General features: G+C 43.4%; 1 protein-coding gene across 4 annotated transcripts in view; it reads left to right on the top strand.

Moving 5' to 3' along the window:
• MAMLD1 (mastermind like domain containing 1) overlaps positions 1–26917 on the top strand; it is a 350393-nt gene that overhangs the window by 235808 nt on the left and 87668 nt on the right. The window contains exon 1 of one of the 4 annotated variants that reach the window (XM_084639248.1): positions 17794–18041. The exons of the other annotated variants lie outside the window; for them this stretch is intronic. Coding sequence (XP_084495374.1) covers positions 18000–18041 — 42 coding nt within the window. The 5' untranslated portion in view covers positions 17794–17999. Of the gene's footprint in view, positions 1–17793; positions 18042–26917 lie in introns of those variants that run through there. 4 annotated transcript variants of the gene reach the window in all.

The raw sequence follows: 26917 nt of genomic DNA, 5'->3' as shown, positions 1-26917 counted from the left end.
CCTGCCCCAAATAATTTAGGCGCTGATTCAGCAAAGCACTTAAATGTCATTGACTTCAGTGGGACTATTTGGGCCCATAAATAAAGCAAGTGCTTAAGTTGTTTTGCTGAATCAGGGCCTCACTCTGTAAAATAGGCCACGATTGCACACACCGTTCAGTTCTCCCTTGTCTTTCTCTAATGCCCAATTTTTTTTTTAAAGACGCTGCTCATCCTTTTAATATCTAATATGGACAGGCAAAGCTAGCAGCACAGAATTGCACTAAAAATAGTTCCTGGTAGACTCTTCCCTGGTTCTAGTCTCTTCTTAATTCTCATGTGGCAGTAAAATAGTGTAAATTGTTACCTGTTCAGAAAATCTTTCCCAAAATATTGATGGCAACGATCTTTTCTCATTAGATATAAGGAGCCAGGTCCTCAGCTGATGTAATGAGCATAGCCCTGTTGACTTCATTGGAGGTATACTGAGGATGATTTGCCCCAACTGAGTTTATTTAAGTGTTATGAACACTAGATTTCCTTACTGAAAACTCTCTCTCTCTTACTTGGACACCCCTATGTCCTTTATCAATTGCTAGCCAGAAAATATGCATTACATGTTCACTCTGAACATTTCCCTTCCTCCAACTCCCTTATCCTAAAAGCCTAAGAATACAATTACGTTTCAGGATTATTTATAATTCATCGTTATTATATTTATAGGTATTATTTTTTAATTCACATGCTGTATAATTTAGAATGGGGAATGGATGGATAGAAAGGATTTTTATGTAGGAAAGATTCCAGGTGTTTTTTGGCTCTCCCCTGAGTAGCGTGGTTATGTGACATCAAACCTTCTGGAAAATTGACCTGTTTGGTGGTAGGGAAGGTAGGAAATATGGTTCTATAATCAGCTTCGGCTTGAAAAGGAGACACCGCAGACCTTCCATACACACTTGTAATGTATGTGGGAGCCAGGAAAGATAGAACCCTGCCAATGCAGCTGAGAGGTGCAGGCTAGAAACACTCGCAGTATTCCGCTGCTGTAAGCAGCTTCTGGAAAAGAATCAGAAGCACCAATTTTATAGCTTATATCCCTGGACTCAGCACAATGGCCTGGAGTTACCAGAACTCTTTAATATGTGTCAATTTTCTTTCTGTTGGATCTTTGGGAAAGCTATAGGGTTTTGTTCCAACATTTGCTACCAGATCAAAGCCCCTCACTTTTAAAACTCCAGAATACTTGAACCTTAGGGCCAGAATCTGTTTTGATTTATACCTCATGAGGCTTGTTCATTGGGTTCACCCACATGGGGTAAATCTAGGCAGAATTTGACTTGTAAAATGCTATAAACTTAACACAGTCTCATTAACACTGCAACATTCAAATCCGTAAGCAGTAGGGAAGGGTGAGCTTATGTTACTTAATGCTAAATCCATTTGAACAGTCTGAAAGTTCAACCCTAATTCAAAGATTATTGGGTCTGCGGTCCACTTAGATGAGCCTGACAGACGGATCAGAAAGGGGGCAGAGAGAGAGAGAGCAGAAAGACACACTGAAAAAAACTGTGAAAATAAATGGAGCAGACAGCAGAAGGATAAAATAAACCCAACCAAATGCAGAGAGACTGAAGAAGGGAGCAGAGAAAAATTTGGAGAAATAAATTCAGTGGGGCTGATCCTTGGCAAATGATGTCAATGGAGTTCTGGCACCAGCTGAGGATCTACGCCATTGTACATACTGTATAAAGGGCCCCACTTATGTCAACCTGGCTTTTCTGTGGGGGAGGGTGTCTGTCCCTAACATACAGCACTTTAGCGAAAAAAACAGGCTTGTTTGTTTTCCATTGAGTCACCCTTGGACAAGCCCAGGGGTTTAAATTTCAAGACAGAAGGAGTTCAAAGACTGAAATGGTTTTGCAAACTCAATCCAACTGATTCACAGAACTCTCAAACTCTGTGAGGTTCACGCAGGCCTAATACCCAGCCATCTCGCTCACTAAACACACCGACTCGGAGCCAAAACATGTTTTATAAAAGTCAGAAGAGTCTATGATTTGTTATATAAGCCACAGCACACACGAGGGTGAAATAACGGCCAGGTTCAGGTGCATTGTGAAGCACAAGGCATCGGCTGTGCTCATAACTGGGGTTACGAGGCTAAGGAAGGTCGGACCCATGCAATTAAACTGAAATGTTTTCACTGATTGGAATTCTCACCAGCCAGTCAAGAGGCATGTTTTTTTACTTGCCATTTTACAAGTATAAGTCTATGTATGACCATGTTGTTCACCATACACAGGATTAGGAGACAGTCTGAATAAAAACAAGTATTAAGGATTCAACTACATTTTTCCTGGCTTTGTGTGTGTGTAGAATCTTGTAAACATAAGCACTGAAGAAAAGGGAAGGCCACTGCTAGGCATAGTGTAGCTACGGTTTGATTCTGCAAGGTGCTGAGCACTCTAGCCCCGATCCAGCAAAGCACTTGCTTAACTTTAAAGTCCCATTGACTTCAAGGAGACTGCTCACATGATTAAAATTAAGCACGTGGTTAACCGCTGGTTCTGGGAGCAGAGTGCTCACTTCAGCACCTCACAGGATCATGACCAGAGTTCCAAGGCAGACTTAAGCCCAGGCCTCCAAGTGAAGGCGCTTAATAATTAACCCTGTCCATTACCCACCCTTTCCTTCCCCCTCCCCCCCACCCAGTTTTAATGAAAATAAGAACTAAATGCATTTGGCCCTCCTATAAGAATCCATTTAATGTCAAAATGGGTCCCACAGAGCTTTTTACCAGATGCTTTCAAGCTCCCTTTCTCAGCCAAAGTAACCATGCGGTATAGAATACAAACAACATTATTGCTGAAAGGGAAAAAAAAGAGGTAATTATTGGAATGAGAATTAAAGTATTTGTAAATGAGTTAAGCTAGTGTCTATCATCCTCTAACGTTTGGACTGATCTCCCTCTGAAAAAAATGTATTAAGGTCAACACACAAACTTCCTCTGTTTCCTGGAATTCTTACATTTTTTCACTATGATAACATGATTTGTGTGTGTGTAAATGCAATGAGAGAGGCGGACGGATACAAGCCAGGAGTCCCCCTCCCCCATCCAGTCCTAGGAGAATGCCTAAAGCATGAGCTCAGCTGTTCAGGCTCCATGCGTGGTGTCATATACTTCCACAAGCAAATTCACAGTGACATTAAGAAAAGAAGATGCGGGGCCCTCGTCTCCAAAGGGTTTAGATTGTCCACAAGAAAATTCCTAAATAAACAGGTGTTTATTTGTTGAGTTATCAAACTGATACTCACCGAGAGGGTTGAAATTATGTGTGAAATCCTGGGGTTTTCTTTGGTACATGAATAAATTTGTTTTCTTCTATATTAGCTGCATGATTTGACAATATTCCAAGTATGTCCACATCTCTCTCTCTCTCTCTCTCTCTCTCACACACACACGAAAAAATTAGCTCACTATTAATTAAGTCGTTTAAAAATAAAGAGTTGAAGAAGGGTTGGAAACAGGATCTCAATACAAAGAATGTCTGCGTGATGTGGTATGCTTCTTATAAACAGATTTTCAATTATTTGCATATGGCCACCAAAATATTTAATGTTTTTGCAGTTTAGGAACACAAGTTTGGAAGTATGCTGTATGGACAAGCTCTGATCTTATTCACATTTGCTGGCTCTGTTGGGCCAACTGGTGACGTGTTTATTTTACAGTCCGATCCTGAAGCTCCCATGGAGTTGGGAGCACTCATTACTTCTCAGGATCAGGCCCTCAGTTTAGGGATTCCTTGTTGCGATGCTGAGACTACAAAATATGTTTGAGTTTTTAAAGCTGTTAATGGTGCTGGAGGTTCATTAAACAAGCTGCAAAAGCCTGAGAATGTTGTTCTCTGAAACACAGTTTCACAGCAAAATTGTGTCAGTTCTCAAGCAGCTTTACAACCTCCTCTTTCTTTCCTCTTCCCCTTCCCCCCCCCCAGCCCACTGTGTACAGGCTCCCAAACTCAGCTAAGCATTTCATGAGTGTGCAGGGCTGAATGCACATTCACAGGAAACAAAACCGTGAGATACTTTCAAAAATGCAGGCACACAAAACGTCTCTAGACAGCTATGGGCAGGTGCAGAGCTTATGCTTCAAATTATTGTCCATGTTTTAAGCATGGGATGGAGACTTGCTCTGATGAGACTTTTCTTGAGGACTCCAGTAGAATGTTAACCAAAACTTAACTTTAAAGAAGAGGAGCAGCTCTTCCCAGAGGGGTTGTAACTTCTCTCTCCTTCACACTCTTTTGGGCTCATTCATTGCTCTGTGCTGCAATAACAAGCCAGCCATTTGTACAGCATTACGTTGGCATAATAGAGAGGAGAACCAGGCCCATGAAGCTAACTCAGAAGCAGGATCCGATGCCTTGCTGCGTCTCTTTTTACTAGGATTGCTACCTTTTCTTCCCCTTCAAATGGAATTCCTCCCAAAACATATGCACTGCGCTTAATTATTGGCCACCTGGGTCACGAGTCTCCTCTTGTCACATGTGCAAGTGTGAAATAACTGGCATTTACAGAATCTGCCACACAAAGAGCTCCACTGGCTGATTACAGACTACGAGCCCAGTGGGAGATGAGGGTGGTTGGCATGGGAAGCCCTTAGCACCAGGCAGGATCAGATCTTAATGACCCAATCCTGAGAGGTACTAAGCTCCCTAAATTCCCATTGACATCCATGGGAGTTGCAGGTGCTCAAAATCTCTCATATATATGAATCACTTCACTCATCACTCAACAGAAGCCACCTCTGGACTGGGAGACAGTAAGCTCTGAAGAGCAACACTCTACAACCATTCAGTGTCTTATGTGTTGGTACAGCCACTCGGCTCCTAGCCAAGACCAAACCTTGGCACGTGTCTGGGGATCAGAGAGTCATTTTTATCTCTTCGCACTCTTTTTTCTGTTTAAGGTGTTCAGGGCGAAGAGTCGTCTCCCTGATCCACCTTCATTGGATGTAACTGAATAGTTTTTGAGGTCCGATCGCTGTTAGGCTAAGCCCTCCTGTTTAATGAATCCCTTTATTATGAAAAAATCAGTCACAGGATGGGGAGGGATAAAAAGCTAAGTTTATTATTTCTACCTCTGAACACATCTTGAAGGTGCTTTACAGATGTTGCAGTGACCCTTATCGAAAGCTACACACAGACAGAGGTGCTGGAACTAGGCTTGCTGGGGTGCTGCTGCACCCTCTGGCTTGAAGTGATTTTCATCATATCCAGGGTTTACAGTTTGGTTCAGTGGCTCTCAGCACTATACAAATTGTTCCAGCCCCCCTAACATAGAAGCCCAAAAAGAATCTCTCAAACTCTCCATCCCTCCTGATGTCCTTCTCCAGTTTGATTTCAAGGGGGACCTGGGCACCCCAGTGATCATTCCTCAGGCATGATAAATTCCTTTCTGGTGCTCTCAAAGGAGGTTCTGTGCAACCTGAGATTACACCTCCCACCTTTGCTAGAGGCTTCCGAGGTAGTCCAAGTTCTTCTCACACAAAATCTTTTCCCCACCCCCACTGAGAAGGAGCTTACCCTCTGCGTGAGGCCGATCTCCTGTTGACCCCTGCCAATTGTAAAAGATGCCATTGCCTCCAGGACTCATATTCCTGGTTTCTAGAGTAACACTGGGAAGTCGCCAAACCTATCCCCAGCTGTCGTTGCAAGGCTGCACTGAGAGGCCGTGTGGTCTAGAGCAGTGCTGTGCTTCTCAAGCTATCTGATGTGCGGGACTGGCCATTTTTTTTTCCAATGTGCGCACAGACCAGCAGCCGATGGCTCGCGGACCGGCACCAGTCCACGGACCACCACTTTGAGTAGCACTGGTCTAGAGGACAAGGAACCAGATCCCATGCCAATGAGCACAGTACGAACAGCTAGACAGACAGCCAGGAACTCTAGAGTTCTGGTCCCAGATCTGGTACTGATTCACCGATTAGACTAATCTTTTAACCTCTCTAACTAGAGAAATGTATGCAATTCGCTGTTTGGTTCTGCTAGCATGTCTGTAACACAGGATGCATCAGTTCCCCCATAGTTCCCAAATCTCAGCATGCCGCTTGGCTCCCCTTTTAGATTGCATGGGCTTCTATCCCCAAGTAGGAGTAGACGTGCTCAGCTCAGAATGCAAAGTGATTGGCCAAGCCATGTCATGTGGTCAGATACAAAATGGCACATAAGGAGAGATTTTTTTTTAAGTAACACAGAAAATGCAATTTATCATCTCTAAAATCGTAGAATTTTATTGCAAGAAATAACTATTTGGGCCTCACAGCCATAGCATTTACACCACCTTATATTTGTCAGCCCATATACAGAAGCCAAGCATCTAATTAGAATGTTGCTCTTCTCGATCTGCAATCACATTCCACTGTGATTGCCCTTACTTCAGCGACCTTACAATTACCTTTCCAGAGTTCCAGCAGAAACCTTTCTTGCTGCACAAGGAGTGAGAGCTGGACAATCATCTTTGACTCTTGACTCATCTTGAGAAAAAGTGCAAATTCCCATGAAAATCATGAAAATCAGATTTCTCCCACCATAGTTCTATCTCCCAAAACGCCTTTCAAAATTTCCCATGAACCACTGCTTCAGGGGAATAACTCTGTGGGAGGGTACACATTGCAATAGTGTGGTGCAGCATAAATGTGGATGAGACAACCTTGCTAGTAGGACAACTGAGCTATTGAAATTTACCCTAGTGCAGCCCCACTGGTTCAAGCTAACTGTGGGTCCTTTCTCTAGTGTAGACATAGCTTTTATCTCTGTTTTGCCAAATAGAAACAATACCTGCCTCACAAGGGAATTGCTAGGACTAATTAGTTAATATTTGTACAATGTTGAGATAAAGTGCTACATAAATGTTAATGTAACCTACACAAATACACTGTGGTTCTTTGTCCCCCTCTGCTGGGTGGCACATATAAGAGGTTTGTAGGCTGCTATTGCCTCTAAGCTAATGGCTCTGGTCCTTTAGTCCAAGCAGTCAAGGCTCATGCTTTTAGATCTAGAGCTCCCAGGTTCTGTCACTGCATATGGCCTGACCAAGGACATCATTACTTTAAGTATCATTATTACTATATAAAAGCTAGCTTTGTTATAAACTGAAACTATAAGAGTAACATTAAGCAGTCAGAAAGGCCAAATTCTGCTTTTAGATCTGGGTTTGCAACACCCACTGAATGTAACAGACGTTCCCTTCCCTGTATCTACGTAGGCAGAATTTAGCTTCGTGTAACTCCCCCATTGGTATTAAGCCAGGCCATTATGGCTAAAACTCTTGCTTTTATAAAGAATGCATCAGGGGCACCTTATTCTCTTCTCAGCCATTACCAGCAATTCTACATTTAGGAAGTTTGCCTATGATGTTACTGCAAAATACACTCACTAATATATGTTAGAAAATGGTTATTTTTCTCCTTTTGTGTCATACTCCATGAGTCTAGATGCCATTCTCTTTGCCTGGATGCTCCTAGTATTTTCCCCATGGAAAGAGAGGATGTGCCTGAATTAATTTAATGACCAAAATGTTTTGTTGAAATAGCGGTGGCAGACATAACTTTTAGTAGCCAGCTTAAATAGCCCCTTTCACTGCAGCAGTTAACACTTACTGTGGCTGGCAGACCCCTCTGCTTTGATTCAGGATCATACAGCTATTAGTGTTGAAGTGGCTTGGGAAGCTGCAGTCCCTCAACCATCCTGTGAGAGCAAGAAGATTTGTTGGAGGCTGGGGAACAATTTGCTCCCAACCCGTAGAAAGAGCAAAAGCCCTCACTGGGAGCTTACAGGTTCATTTCCAAACCAGCTCCCCAACTGGTGTAACTTAGCCTACCTCCTTTGAAATCAGGGTAGCTATGTTGTTTTATACCAGCTGAGGACCTGGTCCAATATCTCCAGGGCTTGGAAGTCACCTATCCTTTACCAGGTTTCAGAGTAACAGCCGTGTTAGTCTGTCTTTGCAAAAAGAAAAGGAGTACTTGTGGCACCTTAGAGACTAACCAATTTATTTGAGCATGAGCTTTCGTGAGCTACAGCTCACCGAAGTGAGCTGTAGCTCACGAAAGCTCATGCTCAAATAAATTGGTTAGTCTCTAAGGTGCCACAAGTACTCCTATCCTTTACCAGTGATCCTTACCTTCAATGCATATAGATAGCTTTTCTCAATTCAAATGTGTAGGAAAACACTACACACTACGTTGTGGCTTTAAGCCACAGCCTGTGCTGAGACAGGGCCTGGAGACTCTGCACAGCAGCAGGAGTCCCCAGAGCCATCTGGTATCCTGGTGGAGCACACCCAAGAAAACTCTCAGCCTGAGTGAAGCATGTTACTTGTCTTGTTCTCATCTCTCCTGCTCATTTTGGAAGTGGGACGGGGCCGGTGCTGCCTTCACCCAGCCCCTTGCAGGAATCTAGCACAGGCAGAGATGCTACCCACAAAACTAGAAATCTGGCCAGTCCCTTCAAAGCCATGTAAAGGGGAGAGATTCTTCACATCCTCTCCCACAAACTGTGTCCTTTTCCAGGATCCCTAAATTAACCTTATTTTGCTCTAAGTGCTGTACAAGAAAAGTAAAGGTGAAATGACAAAATATAAGGAAAAGAAAATGCAACCCTCTTAGTTCTGTCATTTCCTGTTACCGCCAGCCCCGAAGGGTCTGCAGTCTGGTAAACACAGAACTTATTATGATGTGTAAGTGACTTAGGAAAAGTGAGTATAAAGTGTATATTCCTTTCGAGGCTGCCCAATACTGAGACAAGAAATTCACCAAACAGAAGACGTACAGCAGAATCATTAGATGGTACCATACAATCCCAGGAACCTTGCCATTGAATTTAAACCTTAACTGCTATAGAAGTCCAATAGTCTTGGTCATAATCGACCAGTGATGGGAAACTTTAGGCATGAATGCCCAGAATGGCACAAAAGACTTATTCTGTTGGATGTGCCCAGAGCCCACGATCAGACACTAGAAGAGATAGGTAGGTAGCAGTGAGGTCAAGCGACACAGAGTGCCTCATTGGACAATCTATAGTCTGGGAGAAGGGGGCAGAGAGGTGTGAGACATGGGTCCTGGTGTAACGTATATCCACTCTCAAGTTCCTGTTTTGGAGTTGAGGTTAGAAGAGTGGGCAGCCTGGATCTGGAAGTGTAAAGATGACAGAGAGATGGATGTGGGGGCGGGAGGGGAGAGATATTGGGGCAGGGGAGCTAGGTGGACAAAAGGAAGATCATGTGAATGAATGTTTAGAGGGGGAGAGCAAGGAGTAAGTGAGGGAAGGGCAGTGACAGAGGTGAACACTGGCTGAGTGGACACAGTAGAGGCCAAGAGCAAGGAGAGAGGAGAATGCAGGAGATATTTAAGACCATTAGCCAAGGAATGCCCAATCAGATATTACTCCTTGGCTCTCAGGAACAAAAAGTTCTTATCCCTGGCATATATTTTCTTTTGTACGATGCATAACTTAAAAATAATTGATCCATATGACAGAGGTTCTTAAATTCCACCTATTGAGCACAAATAATCCTGTTTAAGCATCTCATCTGTACCAGGTATTGAAATACCTGGCTCCTGTTGTGCTGACAGAATTATAGATGGCTGCACCATGCATTAAATTTATTCTAAGGATGGAAGAATCTGAATGAGTTTGAGATATAAAGAAGCGAAAACTTTTTTAAAAAGTTTGAGATGCTCTGTGAAATATTTTAGTGTGGTTTTCTTTATTTGAGGATTTCTCATAACAGTGATTTCCTATTAATTTGTTTCACAACAAAAATGTGGCAATTCTTTCAGTATCCCACAATTAAACCATATTGATATTGTGCTAGGCATATGACCATGACTCGAAAGTCATGTATTGAAAGCAAGTAGAGCTTTACGTTCATTGCCACAGAGCTGACACTAGTGGAGAAAACACACGCTTTTCATACTAGACTGGCTGCGGCCTTTAGTAGATGGATGCATATCCCAGATGACAGGATATGTTTAGCAGCCCTAGGAAACTAAGGTTTGAAATCAATAATTTCTAGTAAATCACTAACCAATGCTGGCAAAATATCTGTGTTATTAGAGATCAACCCAAAAGGTGCTCTCCTTTAATAAACAGAAAAGTTGAGGTTTTGTGCACAATTTTAGATTTTCTTGATAAGTGTGCAAAGTGTAATTTCTACATTTAATTCAAAGACTCTCCCAAAAAAGGGAAATAAATGTCATGTTTGTTTTATGACTTTAAAGCGTAGGGACAATTCTACCATCAGGTAGTTTATGGATGTTCATGTCATTTACCCTGGGATGCAGAATGCAACTTTGCCTTGTAACTTGTGTGAAAATAGTAGAGGCATCTAAAGAAACAAGGCATACCCTAAAGGTGGTGCCAGCTACATTAAGTAGATGAACATACTAGAAATGGAACTGAAAATGCCCAGAAAAGGCTGCCCGTCCCCAAAAGGCAGAAACCATGCATATTCCTTTCTTCCAAAAATAGTATAAAATTAAAGCTGAACTTATGTTTTGACTGATGCAGTTATCCCCAAATGCCTCAGGTAGAGCCTGGTCCAAAACTCATCGAAGAAAATAGGTGTCTTTACATTGACTTCGGTCGGCTCTGAATCAGGCCTCAGAATCCATGATCATTGCACATATATACATACAGCACTGTGTAGCTGTGAATATGGCATGTTACTTTTTTCACTAAATCCTTTTGCATTGTGGCATCCATGTGCCCTGATCTGAATGATATGTAAATATATGATTCAGATCAAGGCATCACATTACACAGGACACATCATTAACATGGAAAGCTGGCAGTTGACAACAGTTACAACGTCACCTGCTGTCCTGATGCCCGTTTTCTTGGGCTGGAAAGTGCATTTCTGCCCATTTGGTTCCTGTAAACTACAGCTACTGAGAAATGCAGGACTTCTTCAGAGTGTAATGCTTGTAGAAGAGGCATCTTATGTGGACAGACATCCAGGCTTGTGGAAATTGTGCCTGTGTATTTCTGTGTACATTGCCACTTGTGTGTATCAGGGGAAAAGAAGGTTTTATTCTGGGCCTCTAAATGAGGCCAATGGGAAAATGCAGGGCCTTTTTGGTCTGTGTTCATATAGCCCCGAGCACAATGGGGGCCTGGTCCATGACTGGAACTCCTAGGTCCTACAGTAATACATATAATAAATAATAATAATGTGAAACCCTTCCGACATGCTGACCTATGCCTGTACATCCTGCATAACAAAGTCCAAGATCCAGTGTGCACTATGCACAGCAGCCGTGTATGACGCACATATCACAAGTCAAGAGAGGAGGTGTGCGCGCACAAGTCAAAACTGGAGAAAGGCCATTAACTAGTCAATGTTTTCAATGTATTTTTGTTGCTAACAACACAGCCATGAAACATGATGCCACCATTCACTTGTAACATTTTATTTTTTTAATGGAAAATCTTACGAGCTGCAAGAGCATTGGAATTGGGATGGCAATATCTCCTCTACAAAGACATTTAAATCATCTGTCAGTCATAATTCAGTCTTTCTGTGGAATATTTTGCCTTTGAAGAAGGCACATAAAGGATTTACTGTCCTTTACAGCACTGCTATTTACAGCGCATGCCACTGATCTGAACCCAAAACTCCAGTGACTTCAGTCGGAGCTCTGTATGTGACATAATTGCAGGTAAGAAGGGAGGAAACAATGTTGGGCCAAACCTGGCAGCCTTTACTCAGGCAAAATTCCATGGACATCATAAAGAGCTTTTGCCTGCGTGACGGCAGCACGATTTTGCTTGTGGTGAATAATTCTGGGCAGATTTCTCAAGTTTTGATTGTCGCTTCACATGGGCAAAACTTCCATTGATTTAAATGGAGCCAGGATTTCCCTCTACGTAAGCAAGCCTTTGATCACTAGGACGCTGACCCTGAAAACACATATGCACATACTTAACTTTAAGCACTTTAATAGTCCTGCTAACTTCCGTGGGAATATTCATGTGCTTGATATTAAGCACATGCATAAGTGTCTGCAAGGTCAGATCCCTAACTATGAACAACAATAGACTGATCTTTTTTTAAAAAACTTAAGATTAAAATAGCTTCATTTGGAACAAGTCTTTGGCAATCACCCAGTAATTAACAACTTGAATTAAATCTATACACAGTTAAAAGTAACATACTTATATCCTGCATCATTTCACTGAAAATGTGCCTTTTGTAAGAACAGTACTAATGGTCAGTTGTATCAGCATCTCCTTTTACTCAAAAGCACAGAAGCTCTGGTTAGACCTTTGACTATTTATTTTGTGCAGAAGACAAAATGGCATTCACTTTGATTTATGTAATTCCCTAAACCAGTTTGCACATCCATTTAAACAGATAACATGTCACTCCTTTCTTTGATGACTTTACCTATGCCATTGTTGTGCTGACATTCATGTTAAATAATGATCTACTGAGGAAAAATTGACTTGCATCAACTGTGTTCTTGTTTCATGTCCAAATCAATGAAGACCATTCTGAAGCCCTTTAATTAACTGCTCACTAACACAGGTTTCTTTTTCTTAAAGCCGCCTATTTTTCCAAATTTAGTGATTCTCAGGAAAATTAGAATCAGTATATTAACAATGTCACATTCTTTTCCAGAGTACTTTGAAAAAATTGCTTACTGCAACAAGCATTACGGAGAAAATTAAAACTGTTTATGGATGCAGTTCAGAAAAATAATTCAGCTAATTTTTAAATATCTTCTATGTGATTTAACTAGGGAAAGGGACACCTAATTAAATAAACTTAAATCTGAGCTAAGAAAATACAACTCAATGCCTCATTAACATGTGGAACTCACTGCCACCAAATATTGTTGAGGCTAAGAGCTTAGCAGGTTCCAGATGGGGATTAAAATTTTGTATGCATAAGAAAACCCAGCCAGTTATGTTAAGGTAAAACAATGGACATGGGGTATTAGCCCTCATGCTTCAGGATAAAAGCCAGTTACTAACTGCCTCGGTTTAGGAAAAAAGCTTCCTAAGCTTCCTCTAAGAGCAGGTTATTCCATAGTTGTTCATTACAGTGGTCATTGCACCTTCTTCTGAAGCATCTGCCACTGCCCACTGTCAGGAACAAGATCCCAGATTAGATGGACCACTGGTGGTCGGACCTAGTATATGGCAATTCCTATGTTCCTGTAAAACCAAGCCATCTTTGTTGCTTCAAAACCAATCCTAGTTCTCTTCTTTTTTGTTCTCCTTTCATCTTTCATCATAGGAACAGTTTTTGTACCACAACCCCATTCTCCTTCCTTTAAGCCTCCGTTCATGCCAGACCTTGTAACCAGACCTTGTCACCATCCTGGGGTGAGCACCAAGGCATCCTGCCTAATTTCCCCTCCCCCCACACATTATTCCTCACTCCCACCCGATAAGGCGCTGCTTTGTAGCTAGGGCTGGGGGAAACTCAGGAGGTTTGGTTTGCAGGGACTCATGCAAAATTTTTTTTCACTTCATGTGGTTTCACTCCCCTTGAATTTAGCTTTGAGTTTCAGGTTCCAGCAAACACACAACCTCAATGGGAAATTCAGCTGAAACCACTGAGTTTCACCAGATTCCAGGTCAAGACCATGCAGAACCGCCAAACTTCATGTTTTCCTCCTGTGTGACTTCGGAGCACAGAAGTCTGTGAGTCTGTCAGCGAACCTCACCTAAGCTTCCAGTTTGTAAATAAGCCAGGTGTATTTTGCCTAGTAAAATCTTCATACTGCTCTAGCTATGGCAAACAACCTTCCAACCACGGACTGGCAAGAGTTCCCTTCGGTCCATCCATACTGCTGAGAACGCTTTGGAGCAGTTGCTTTTCAAGACACTTCCCCGCACCATGCTGTGGAGGGATCCCCACCTGCTGGGACCTCCGCTGCCCTTAATGACCTCAGGAACAGCAGAACCAGGCTGGGAACTGAATATGATTCTCCCCAGTGGCAGTGCACAGCACTATCAGTAGTGCTGACCTGGCTTTCACCTTCTTTAATATGCTCAGTTTGCACCTACTTGAGATGTTAGCGTTTTTAGTCTACTACAGCACTTGGATCCCTCATTTGACAATGCCTGATACTCACACAACTACACTATACAATCTCTAGACCTGTCTTCAGTTGAATAAGCCAGGCACTTATTTAGCACGATATTGTAATGTATGGTTATGAACAGTTTGCCTTTAAGGCAATGTGAGAGGATATCAGCTTTTCAAAATCTCCAGGATAAAGACGGCTGGGTTCAGTTATTTCAAAATGATGAGTAATATGTAGCACATTTCTGTGCACTTCCTCTTTCTTCTATTTGATTACCATTATTTTTTTCAAAATATATTTATCCTAACTGCACATTTCCCAGACTCCAGGTTTTGAGTCTGACATCTCAGTCTGTCACTGTGGAAAGGACTTTGGTTTTGTAAAACAGATTGAATAAGTCACACATTCTCCAGAATATCTGGGATAAATATGCTAAAGGAAATATGACGAACAATTGTAAAACTGTGTAAGAAAGGGAGAATCCCTGCTGATCAGAACTGTGTTTGGTGCCCACCTCAGGAAAACCATCTGTGCAATTGGCACATTTGTTGGCAATCTCAGCAAAAAGACCAAGGACTTAATGGCCCATAGCAACAATCTTGATGCCTCTAGAATTTCCTATCAGAAACAAAACCACCACCGTTTTCCAGAATGAGATTGAGGCACCTTGGTAGGACTGTCAGCAGGTTGCCTATGGTGGACCCAATCAATGCATAATGGGAGGCTGGAATCCTGCACCACTGAGGGTACGTCTGCACTGCAATAAAAGACCCATGGCATGGGTGCAGCTGGCCTGGGTCAGCTGACTCAGACTCATGAGGCTCTGGCTGCAGAGCTAAAAATTGCAGTTTAGATGTTAGGGCTCAGGTTGGAGCCAGGGCTCTGAGACTCCCCCCCACCCAAATGTCAATACTGCAATTTTTAGACTGAGTCCAATGACCTGGGCTCTGAGATTTGGTGCTGCAGGTTTTTTATTGCAGTGCAGACACACCCAGAGAGAAAGTTTTGCTATTGACTTCAGCATGGCCAGGTTTTCACCAGTCTTTAGTTTTCACAGTTATGAAAACTATGACTCTAGGACAGGGGTGGCCAAACCATGGCTTGCGAGCCACATGTGGCTCTTTTACAGTTCAAATGTGGCTTGCAGAGCCCCTCTTGTCTGTCCCCCCGCCCTGCATTCTCCACCTACCAGACTGGGAGTGTGGGGGGGAAGCTTGGGGCTTCTGCCCTGAGGTGGGGTGGTGGGGCTGGGGCTTCTGCCCAGCGGGGAGGGCCATATGCGCTGACTCTGTGGATGCTCCACCCAAGGGAAAAAATTAGCGTGTGCTTAGCACCCATTGGCAGCCAGCTCCCCTCTTCCCCCCAGCGCTTCCTGCCCGCCAGCAGCCCCGCTGATCAACTCCTCCCTCTCCCTCCCAGTGCCTCCCACCCACCACAATCAGCTGTTTTGTGGTGTGAAGGAGGCTCTGGGAGGAAGGGGGACGAGCGGGGGCGGGGCAGGGGTGGGAAGAGGCAGGGTGGGGGTGGGGACTTGGAGGAAGGGGTAGTTGGGGCATGGCCTGGGGCAGAGTGGTGGCAGGAAGAGGTGGGATGGGGTGGGGGCTTGGGCCAGAGCAGGGGTTGAGCACCCTCCAGGCCCGGAGGAAGATGGCACCTATGGGGACGCTTCAACAGAAGTGGGGCAGGCGCCTCCTGCAATGCAGAAGCCTCGAGTCCCGAAAGGTGCCCAGGCTCTCAAACTTCTGAAGATTATCATGTGTGGCTTGGGGGGTCAGTACGTTTGGCCACCCCTGATCTAGGACCTTTTACAGTGCTACAGTTTGTTATTAAATTATTTTACTTCTTGTACAATATACAAAATACTACATAATGCCATGGTAACTCTCAAAGATCCACAAGACAAGGCAACAAATTCTATCAAACAAGTAGGACACTGTCAAACAAAAAGCAATTAAAATAACACAAATAATGCTCAGGAATGTGGGATCATCATGAAGTCTGTTGATGCATCCAGCCCATAAAACTGGGGGTTTCACCTAAGGAGAGTGAGAGCCTGCTTCATTCAGGTGCCATGATCAAACTTTTGAAGGTATTCATTATTATTTTGTTTTAGAAACTTCCAACTATAAATGTAAACAAATAAGGGCAATTTCATCCTCAGTGAAGCCAGGATAATTTCACTGGGACATGAGGTAAATGGGAACTGAGGATGCCCAGTGTTAGAACTATCATAGAGTCTAGGCCAGAGTCTGGCTCCTCGTATTTATTTGGCCAAAGTAGTTCTTGGGTTTTATTAATAACACTTTCTCTATTTTCTTCTTAATTTTAAGGGCAGACCTCTCTTGATGGGTATAATTTACTGCTATTCCAATTTCCAGTAGAAGCGATAAAAAAAAAAAAAAAGATATCCTCCAATGTTGTTTGTAGTGTCGTAGCTGTGTTGGTCCCAGGATATTAGAGAGACAAAGTGGGTGAGGTAATATCTTTTATTGGACCAATTTCTGTTGGTGAGGGAGCCAAGTTTTCCATTTACACAGAGCTCTTCTTCTTGTCTCACTCTTAAAAAAAAAGACATTTTATTAGAAATTAAAAATTAACATGGTCTGTAAAAAATTTAGATTAAAATCTTAATATTCACATTCAAAAGGCATGAAGAAAAAGGACTGTCGTCGAGTGATGGTCCTCAATATAGTTTTTTTTTAATTTTTAAATCAACACACACAACCTGGGGACAGCGCTCTGTAAAGTAACTAACTGGAATACCTCTGGGTGCTTCTCACATGGTGCTACTGTATTTCCACATCTCACCCATTAGGTCAATGGATCAAGAAAAGGGGTTTTTTTAGCGTCTCCGAGGTATCAGTACAGGAGTGAACATTATGGTGATTTAGGAAGGTAATGGAATGAGATTATACTCACAATTATTTGTGAACTCAGTATGCTGTCCTGACTGCCTGCAACTTGCTATGCCGAGTAATTTATGCACATTCCAGGAGGAGATCAGAAGAAAATCTCAGCCCCTCAGCTGCAGTGGCTATTCTGTCAACGCTAATATTCAGAAATCACACTTTGCGACTAGCACGTTTACAACCATAAGAGAAGCGTCCTGATTTTGGGCAGCTCTGGATCTGTATCTATCTAAATAAATGTACACGCAGGCGGCACCATAGGAAGCACCTGTACCACTCCTTTACTACTAACCTGGGTTCACCTCTGGGAGGTGAGTTTAACCCTTATTTGAACATTCTCCTATTAAATATCTTAGCCAGAATAGCAGAAAGAGCCAGGAAATCGCCATTTTTAGGATTAAAAATCTTTACAAATCATGCATTATGCTCTCCTTTAACTGATTTGTATCCTTCGATTTGAAGAAAAAAATAAAGCTCCAGTCACTCCCTGTATATTTGTAAATTACCCTACCTTTTTACCCAAAATGAAATTGCACATCCAGGAGAAGGTGATAAAAATGCTAAGCAGATCTTTGCATGTAAAAGTACAGTGCATAGAGACTGTATCATTATTTGCCTCCATGCACTGAACAAATAATTCCTTGGATCCAGTTTCTAAAAGGGAAAAGAAAGTGACACTTCCCCTTTAAGGCTAGAGTGGTTTGTGTGTGTGTGTGAGAGAGAGAGAGTGTGTGTGTGTGTGTCTCCTCCTCTTTGAGTGACACAGCAGTTAGATATGCCTATCAGTAACTTAAACCCCACAAACTCCACCTTCTAAGTGAGGAAGCTGTGGGTTGATGGAAATGTAGTGAGCAGATTGAGACAGACAGTGAATCATTAGCAAACTGCAACGCCAGGATGAACTTGCCTGGAACCTAAAAGGAGAAAACAATCTTAGAGTGTTTTGCTTTGCGTGGTTTCGTTAAATACAGCCAAAGTGGATCTAACAGCTGGTTGATCACCAGTCCCAAGATGCTTCTGGTTTCCCAGCGGGTCATGGAGCCACATATTCCAGTAAGTAGCATGTGGAATTGATATGAACCGGAGAAGTTGTAGTTGATTTAAAAGGGCTTAATTCGCATCCAAATAGTTGCCTGCCCAGGTTTAGTGCAGTTTATAATGTGAGCGCCTCTGAGCCTGGCATTGTAAAGTTCTCAGGCGTGGTCCCTGGAAGTGCCCACCTTGTGCTGGCTTTATTCTGCTAGTTTATCTTTGTAAAACCACGGCTGGGATTTTCAAAATTTAAAAGAAACCAGGGAACTTGGTGAGAAGACTGGACCCGCTCCTTGCTGGTAAGCGGGTGTCAGTCTGGAAGGGCAGCTGCTGCTTGGGGTCTGTGGGTGTCTAAAATGGTGCTGAACCGAGGTGATCCCTGCGATTGTCTGGTTTTAAAAAAAGAAAGTGGGACAGGCTGGTGTGTGGCAGGAGAGAGATTTGAAACTCCGGGAGATTTGCTCCTGTGTCTGGCTGGGAAGCAGCTGCCTGGCAAAAGAGCGAGGAGCCTCCAACACTTTCCTCCCCTTCCTCTCTCTCTGATCGGTCGGTTCAGTCCGAGAATGTGCCCAAGGTCCCGGAACAGTTTTATTTCTTAGACAAATACGCCGTGTTGGTTTGTTCATGATCTGAGATCCTGCTCCCTGCTAACACCAGCAGCGAGAGTACAAATGCAGATAGGAATGCCTCTGGCGGCTGCCTGCACCCTGGCACCGGGCTGAGACGATTAATGCAAAGGGGACTTTATTATTTATTATTATTATTATTATTTTATTTCATCATGAAATGTGTCTCGAAATCCGTCCGGAAAGGAAGTAGCTGCTGTCTGATTTTTATCCTAGATTAAATGCTGACTGCACAGAGACTAATAGGATTAGAAAACTGCCAATACACTCAGCCCTCAGAGCTGTAGTATCCCCGTGTAAACAGAGCAGTACAGGAAGGCTTGTTTTAGTCTAATTACTGGGGGCTTTCGGTTTAAACTTAGATCAAACAGACATGGACGAATAAAACCCATCCTTTTAAGGGGGCTCCCCCCGCAAGGTGTCACACACAGGCTGAGGGGTGCGTGCGTGTGTCTATTCTGCTGGCAGAAAAGTCTGTGGTTATTTTTGGAGTGCAAAGTGCACACTTTGCCGGCAGGATTTGAACAAAAGACCCAACTGAGAGCATCAGGAGCCCTCGAGTTATTCCTTCCGAGAGTTTGCAGCACAAAATCGAACCCCCTTCAATATAAAGCGCGGTGTGTGTGTGTGTAAACAGGAGTGGCCCCAGAGTGAGGCGAGATGGTGCAAACGGAGTGTGTGACTCTCTCAGAGACGGGGGCTGTTTTTAAAATAAAATGCATGCTGACTCACGTTTTTAAACTGTTTTGGTTTCTCATCCTCTGATTAAGAGCCGCGTTTAAGGCAGTCGCAGGGTAAACAAGCAGCTCCCTGTCTCGCTTCCCTGTCTCCCCTGTAACCTGCAGTCTCGATGTGGTATCCTTCCTCCCTTCGCTTTCCTTTGACCCCCTCCCCAGCAATTATCTCCCCACGTCCCGTTGTCCGGACCCCCTTGGAAGTTGCTGCGGGGGGGGGTGGTCTGGGTGCCATTTGGCTCCTGCTCGTTGCCTGGTCTCCTGGCCCCGGGGTGCCGCGGGGCAGGGCTGGGGATATTGCAATTTGCAGCCTCTTTGCGTTAGGGGGGGCGGGCGAGTTTGTAACCAGGGGTGACTGGGAGGTTTCCCGGGAGGGGGAACGGCAGTTCCCGGGGAAGGAATCGGGCTTTCGGTTGCTTTCAGGCCGTCCTCTCCCCCCCCTTCCCGCCCCCGTTCCTGGAACAATACATTAAAAAGCGGCTTTTGTGTTCCACGAGCCTAGCAGCAGAGCGAAGGGAGGGGGACTAGGGCAGACAGAGCCGCTTCTGCAGCGAGCCTCGCGTTTGTAACTGGAGATTTATAGGTTGCAGGGAAGCCTGGGACGCCCAGTCGCTGTCTAACATGATCAGGGCTCTAATTCCCTCTTCGCAATTTGCAGGCTCCCGTCGCCACTTTGCATCTTCCCGTCTCAAGCAGATTAGCCCTTCAGGCACCCGCGTGGCTCTGCAGGGAGTTTCTGCATCGCTGCTGGACGAGGAGCCTCCCTCTCTACCGCGGGGCGGGGCGGGGCGGGGGGTGACCTCTATAATGACCCCCCCCCACCCCACCCCACCCCTCCTTTCCTCCTCTCTGTCGTGCTTCCCGAGCCTGCGAGCTGCAAATGTGGAGATTAAGTGTGTCTGGTCCCTTCCCCGCTGCGTCTGGAGCAATCCCCGCTGTGCATGCCAGAGCGTGCGCGGGACAGGGGGCGCCTTCCCCGCTCCTGCCGCTGCAGGGGCGCGCGCGCTCGCTGGCATGCGGGGCAGCCCAGGATCCGTGCAAACCAGCGGCGGCTCCAAAGCTTCGTGTCCCGCGCTGGTGTGGACCCCTCGCCTCCTTCCTTCCTGCTGCCGGTTGCGACAGCACGGCCGGGGATGATTTAGTTGGGGATGGGTCCTGCTTTGAGCAGGGGGTTGGACTGGATGGCTCCTGAGGTCCCTTCCAACCCTGATATTCTAGGATTCTCTCCCCCTCTGAGCTGTTGGCTGAACCCCCCCCCCCCCCCACAGAGCTTTCCAACACCCTGGAGAAAGCTGGGGGTTAAACTGAGCAAGGTGGAGGAAATATGTCACCTATTATATAATGTTCCTGTTGCTTTGGTTAGCCCCTAATCCCTGGTTAATTCCTAATGCCTGTCTCCCCAGGTAGAGGGCTTGGAGAAAGGAGAAAAACTGCCCCTGAAGGCCTGGGCGGACCTGAATGAGTGCATTATCTATTGCAGCCAGAAGTGAGACACCCCCTCCCCCCAGCCCACCAAAATCATTTTACCTTAATGTGGGAATTCTTCCTCCCTTCCCCTTGCAATCAGCTTGCTAGTAGGAAATGGAGGCAAAAAGCATTTGCAGATGCCTTTCCCCTTCCCTGGTTTTAGCCCAGGCTGAGAGGAAGGCTAGCGTGTCCACACACAAAACTGACACTGGCAAATAATAAGCCAAGTGTAGAACGTGGGCTCTCCCCGCCTTGGCCTCCTTTGTTGCTTCCCTTCTGGAGCAAGATTATTGGAAAATAAAGCTGCTGATGTGAGAGATGGAGCATATGGTGCCTCCAAAAGAGAGGGAGCTGAAATGGCCTTGAACCTGCCCGACTGACCAGCTGTTTGCTGCCAGCAAGAGCAGCTAATCAGCTCTTCCCCTTAAAGAAACATCTCTCTCTTTTTTTCTAGGTGCTCATAGTTTGCATACTAAATAGCATATTCTCAACAGGGGGAAAAGTAATGGGCTCACATATTGCTTTACTAGTTATTGGCATGCTCCCCAGCCCAACACACCCACACACTGAGCATGAGAATATATTTTCCTATACATTTATGTAAGAAAGCTGATTACAAGTATAATATTAGGGGTGGGAGGCACTAATACTGTGATGGGGGATGCCAGATGCTTGCAAGACAAACATATGTGTTTTGTATAAGAGAAGCGCAGATGAAAGGCTGGTTGAACACATATACATACACGCTTCTAAGTCAAAGGCAGGCAAGAGTAGTTTGAATAAGTTACTCTATCGTCTTAAATAATCATAATCTCCCTGTTCTGGCAGTGACCATTTTCAGTTGTCTCTCTGTGCCATATGTTTGGAAGGGCAAAAGAAAGCAATTTGGGAAAGATGTGTCTGGCTGGAGGGAGGAGGTGGGTTGAGGGAGATAGAAGGAAATTCCATGTTAGGAAACCATTAGCAAAGGGTGACTTCTAATGTTTTCCTGCCACTGACGTTGACAGTGACACAGATGTGTGGGTTGAAACAGGAACGTCACTGAGTTTTTAAACTCAACCAGGAAATAGTCTGTTGCTGAGGGATGAAAAACAAATACTATGTATCGTAAAGCAGGTGATATGCAGTTAACAGCTCCTCTCTCCAGTGAGTGAAAAGCTGTTTAATGTTTATCGCTGAGCAGCCCAAAGCAAATCTTGTTCTTTTCTAACTGGGTTTCTGATTACAAAAAATAAAATGTAAAAATCCTTGCAACAAATAATTCAAACTCAGAAGGGCAAATATTTACACGACTCCACTTTTAAATCCTTGAAACTGAGTAATTCTTTAGACTTTGAAGAGTGAAGGTAGCTATTACTGTTTCTTGGAAGAGTCATTACTGGCACCAGTTAAAATATCACTCCTCTTATGGCTTCTCGGTGCACAGATATAAGAGGTGCCTTATAAATACATTGCATTGGGTATCTTTCAGTGAAATGTTCTTAATATTCCATTGTGACCACTGTACTTAATATTTATATTGTGGTAGCACCCAGAGATCCCAGTCAGGGTAAGAGAGCCATTGTGCTAAGCACTGTCTGAACACACAGGAAGACGCAGTTACTGCCTTAGAGGGTTTATAATCAAAGATCCCAGTCCTGCAATCAGAGCTCTGCAGGAACAAGGGTCAACCCATGGGGATATTAATTGCAGGATTGGGACCTAACTGGAAACTAGCTGCAATGACTGTAACAAACAATTGGAGGGAGAGGTGAAGGACAGTGGGAACAGTAAATTAAGAAGGCTAAATATTTTACAACTTGAGAGTTCCCAATCATTTGATTGATAAATGTTCCACGTTCCTTGAAAAGTTACCTTTAAAAATAACTTTGAAAAAAAATAGCCGTAGAAGGATCATTTAAATCTTGCAAAGAGTGGGGTAATTAGATTTATGCAACCTCGGGGAGCAGAGCCGTGGAGAAGTAGGAAGCTGGCTGAGGCTTTTAAATCGGAAGGAAATGGAAAATCCCAAAGTTTTCATTGTTCCTATCTGCTGGCCATTTGTGAGTTGTCAGCAACATGAAACCTTTAGATGAAGGTGCTGGTAAGTTACGATTCATTAGTAATTGGTATGATTTTCAGATAAAGATAGTTAAATCAATTGAAATAACGATGGCACATTTCCAAAGAAACCTCTTTATATCTGACAGATTTGCCACTCTCTTATTTAAGGAATGATTAATATTGTATGCTGCTAATTTTCAGCCTCTGTGGGGAGAGCAGTATTTTAACTCATTAGTAAGGCTTTCTGTCCAATGTTCTCTGACTTGCCATTTAGAAAAATGTATTTCACACTGAAGGACGCAGAAGATACACCAAAGCTTTGCATTAAAATGTTTTATATCAATATTGATTTCTTTAAGGGGGTGTTTGTTATAAAGAGGTAGCTTTTATCCCCTTGAGCTCTTTGGCAATTATCTGGCTGCCATAAATGTTGATACGCACAGAATGGATGTAACTAAAAAAAAATCTCTTCATCCAAGCAAAAAAGGCTGACTGTTTGTTGGAGCAGATAGAATGCTGAGAGTGTGAATAGACAAACCCATATGTCGCTGGTGAGAGAGATAAATGATGGACGAACAGGAGCTGGTTACTATGGATCAGCACAATAAACCAATTCCCATCATACACCTCTCTTAATAATATACCAGTTTCAGTGCTATTGACGGGTAACCTAGGTAGCACCAGTCAACTGTAAGTTTTTCAACTGTTCTTTTATACATCTCAAAGAATAGTTGAGACTGTTCTAATTTTTTCAGATGTTGAGCCCTAAAATTATGCAGCACTTCATTTCTTGCCAGATACTTTGGAGGGGGAACTTCAGAAAATTGCCTTAGAATGCCAAATGTAGAAGATACTTTGGTATGGTCATTAAGAGTTTTATCTTGGTTAAACACATAAGATTTGCCTGGTCAAAAAGGTCATTGCTTCAAATTAACTAGGCAACTTATACTGCACTTATCACTGTGGTATCTGAGTTCCTTGTATGTTAAATTGAAATATTTCTTTATTTTGAGTGGAGGTAGCAAATGTACATAATATTTTATTGATTACATTGCTGGTAATCAGTAAAACTGCTCTGGCTTTCTTTGCCACACTTCAAGCTACTGACAGCTTCAGGAAAACTTTGCAAAACAATCAGCATTTACATCCCTTTTTGTATTTCTCTTGCTTTTTATTATTGGGAGCACTTTTCATGGAGTACCAAATGCTTTGTTACTTAACAGTTTCACCGTATCTCCCTCTTTCCTGCTGGATATTTGTCACCTGCAGTTCCCTGAGAGCCAGATTGTGCCACCTTAATTCAGGATGAAGGTATCTCTCGATGTGAGTAAAGGTAGCAGAATTGGCATCATAGTTCTCTATGTATGACCTCATCATTTTCAAAGCAACCAGTTGCATTGTCACAGAGAGTAATGCATTCAGATGGGGTTAACTAGAAGGGTCTTAAAAATTAAAGTTCTTTATCCCCCATGTAAATCTCCTTAATAATAATTAAAAAATTAAAAATGGAGGGAAAGGAAACAAAGCAGAGGAAAAGATGGTTTATTTTGTTTGGAATTTTCCAGGCGGTCGCATCAACTCTTCTAAAAAGCATGTGACATTATTGTGCTTCTTGGATGAAATGAGTTGCGTTCGGTAATGTATTTTGTCAGAGAGACTAATGTTCTTTTATCTCTTGGTGGGCCTGTTCTGGTAACACTTCAGCATGTTAAGGACCGTGATTTTCTCCCATGAGTAAAGGTTCACAGATCAGGCCCTGTGTCCTTGAGGAAGGGGAGTGTGAAATGCCATACTCCCACTTCTCATGGCTGCTTGTTGGAGGAAAGGAAAGGGAAAAAGGCTGAGAAAGCTGGAGGAGACCATCGTTTGGGTCAAATTTTTGGCTGGCCCTTGTATGGGAGAGAAGTTGTGAAGGAGGTGTGAGCTTGCATAAGGCCAGACTGAATTGTACCCCCTGTGCTCTGAGAGAACTGGTTAGCTCTGGCTATAGAAGGGATTACTTCTTATTATGGTTATTTGTATGACCGTAGCACCTCAGAGTCCCTGTCATGGACCAGGAGCCCATTGTGCTAGGTGCTGTCCCTAGGCCTACGCTCACAAAGGGATGTAGCAAGAGGGCATGATGCAGCCTCTGCATCTCCCGTTGCTCCTCTTGGGGCGGTGAGACTTCCTACTACCTCTTAATCAGTGCAATGAGCCAGTGATGAGTATTGACCCATTAAAGGGCTGCTACTGACAGGAGGCTGGTGAGCAAAAAATCATGTATTTATTTCGCAAGCTGTCCAAGCTCTAAAAATATTGTTATGTACTAGTTAAATTGTGTGCCTAGCAATGACACACCTGGTCCTTCTGGTGGACCATTTCAAACTCTTGCTTCTCTCTTGTCTCCCTGTCTCAGGCAAAGAACTTGTACAGAACTGCCTTGTTGATAAAGTTGCCAAGTACCTTCTGGAGCATGTCCTAGTTCATTAATCATTGATGAGCTGATATTTCAGGACTGTCCAGTGATACGAATGCACTCCCAAGTAGATCCAAGAACCTCGGAGAGACTACAGTTCTCCTTCACTTTGATTGTAAGATGTTTTCTTTTGAATCTACCTGGTGATGATGTAGCCACAGCGGCCTGTTGTGCTCTCTAGTTCTGGAACAGACAGCTGGAGGTTCAGTCTGTTGCAGACATGATATGGATTACCTCTGCAGGGGAGGGTGTTAACTGTCTTACTGTTTCACCCCATGTCAGGCAATCTATTGAGTGGCATCGGTGTGATAGCCCTGGGGAAAGGCAGGTTTTTTTATTTTTTTGCACCTTCCACCTTCATAGGTAATGTGTAAACCAAGTGGGATGGAAGGCACTGGGGAGAGATGAATGCTGTGTAAAAGCAGTGGATCTTTTTGCAATATAAATGCTTCTCAGACTTTCCCTCTCTAAGTAGAAACCTTATTTTGAGGGACTTGAAAATAAGACAGTTTTATATCAGTCCTGACGGTCAGAGAAATATTTACTTGAACTTGACACACACACACACACATTAGTGGAGAGTATCAACATTGTATGGCCAAGTGTCTTATATTTTGCATTGGTTTTTCCTTACTCCGTTCCAGGGAAGGTTCATCTCATCTTTGAATTAAATACCTATGAATTTTTTAAAATTAAACTCTCCCAAACCACACCCATTTAATTTGTCAGAATTATGCAACACGTTTTATTTTGCAGGGAGTAGGTAGAGCTTTGGTATTTAAGATCTACATTAAAATCAGAACCAGAAAGGTAGGTTTCTAGTTGTTAATATTAGAGGTTGATCATACTGTGATTATAAAGCCATGTAAGGAAGGCTCTTTAGTTTCAAGTTGTTGATCTTGATCAGGCAGTCAGGGTGTCTACAATAACAATAGCATTGATTTCTATATCACATGTTTTAAATGAGATTTAGGTGTTAATACGGGCTATTTGAAGACTTACTCTGACTTTTGAATGTTACTCCCTTTGGTTGGATTGCAGTTGTAACGTACTTGCCAATCTCACATGTTTTTTGTGCATATTCTGAAAGACTGGCAAGCTTTATGCTATGTTTTGTGAAGAGAGCCCAGTTTTACTAAACTGCTTGTCTGTCAGGGATTAATTTAACCTCTAATTACTACATTTTCTTCACAGTTTGCTGCACATGAGCATGTTATAACAAAAGCACAAAGAAGTATGCCATTTTATTTAGCCACTACTCTGAAATTAATTTAGGGGGTATAGAGTCAAACCTGACACACTTGGTGTTAAAATAATTGTGCTGGCATTAGAATTATAGTACATAATCTTATTGCTTCTAATGATACAACGGCACTAGTGTAAATGGTGGTGTTAACTCCTTGTAGCCAGAGTTATAGAAATGATTTATAGCTAGGGAAAAATTATACTTACCGGTTCAGCAAATATTTCCCCAGAAGTACTACATGGTCCTGCTTTAATGCGTTCAGTAATTTTGGGTGAATTTCAGGCTTTTATAAGGGTGACGTTTAAAGGTCTTCTTAATTGCAA

The sequence above is a fragment of the Lepidochelys olivacea genome (assembly GCF_965140295.1).
Source record: "Lepidochelys olivacea isolate rLepOli2 genome assembly, chromosome: 9".
NCBI lineage: Eukaryota > Metazoa > Chordata > Testudines > Cheloniidae > Lepidochelys > Lepidochelys olivacea.
The sequence above is the reverse complement of the archived record's forward strand: the minus strand, read 5'-3'. Positions and strand labels throughout refer to the sequence as shown.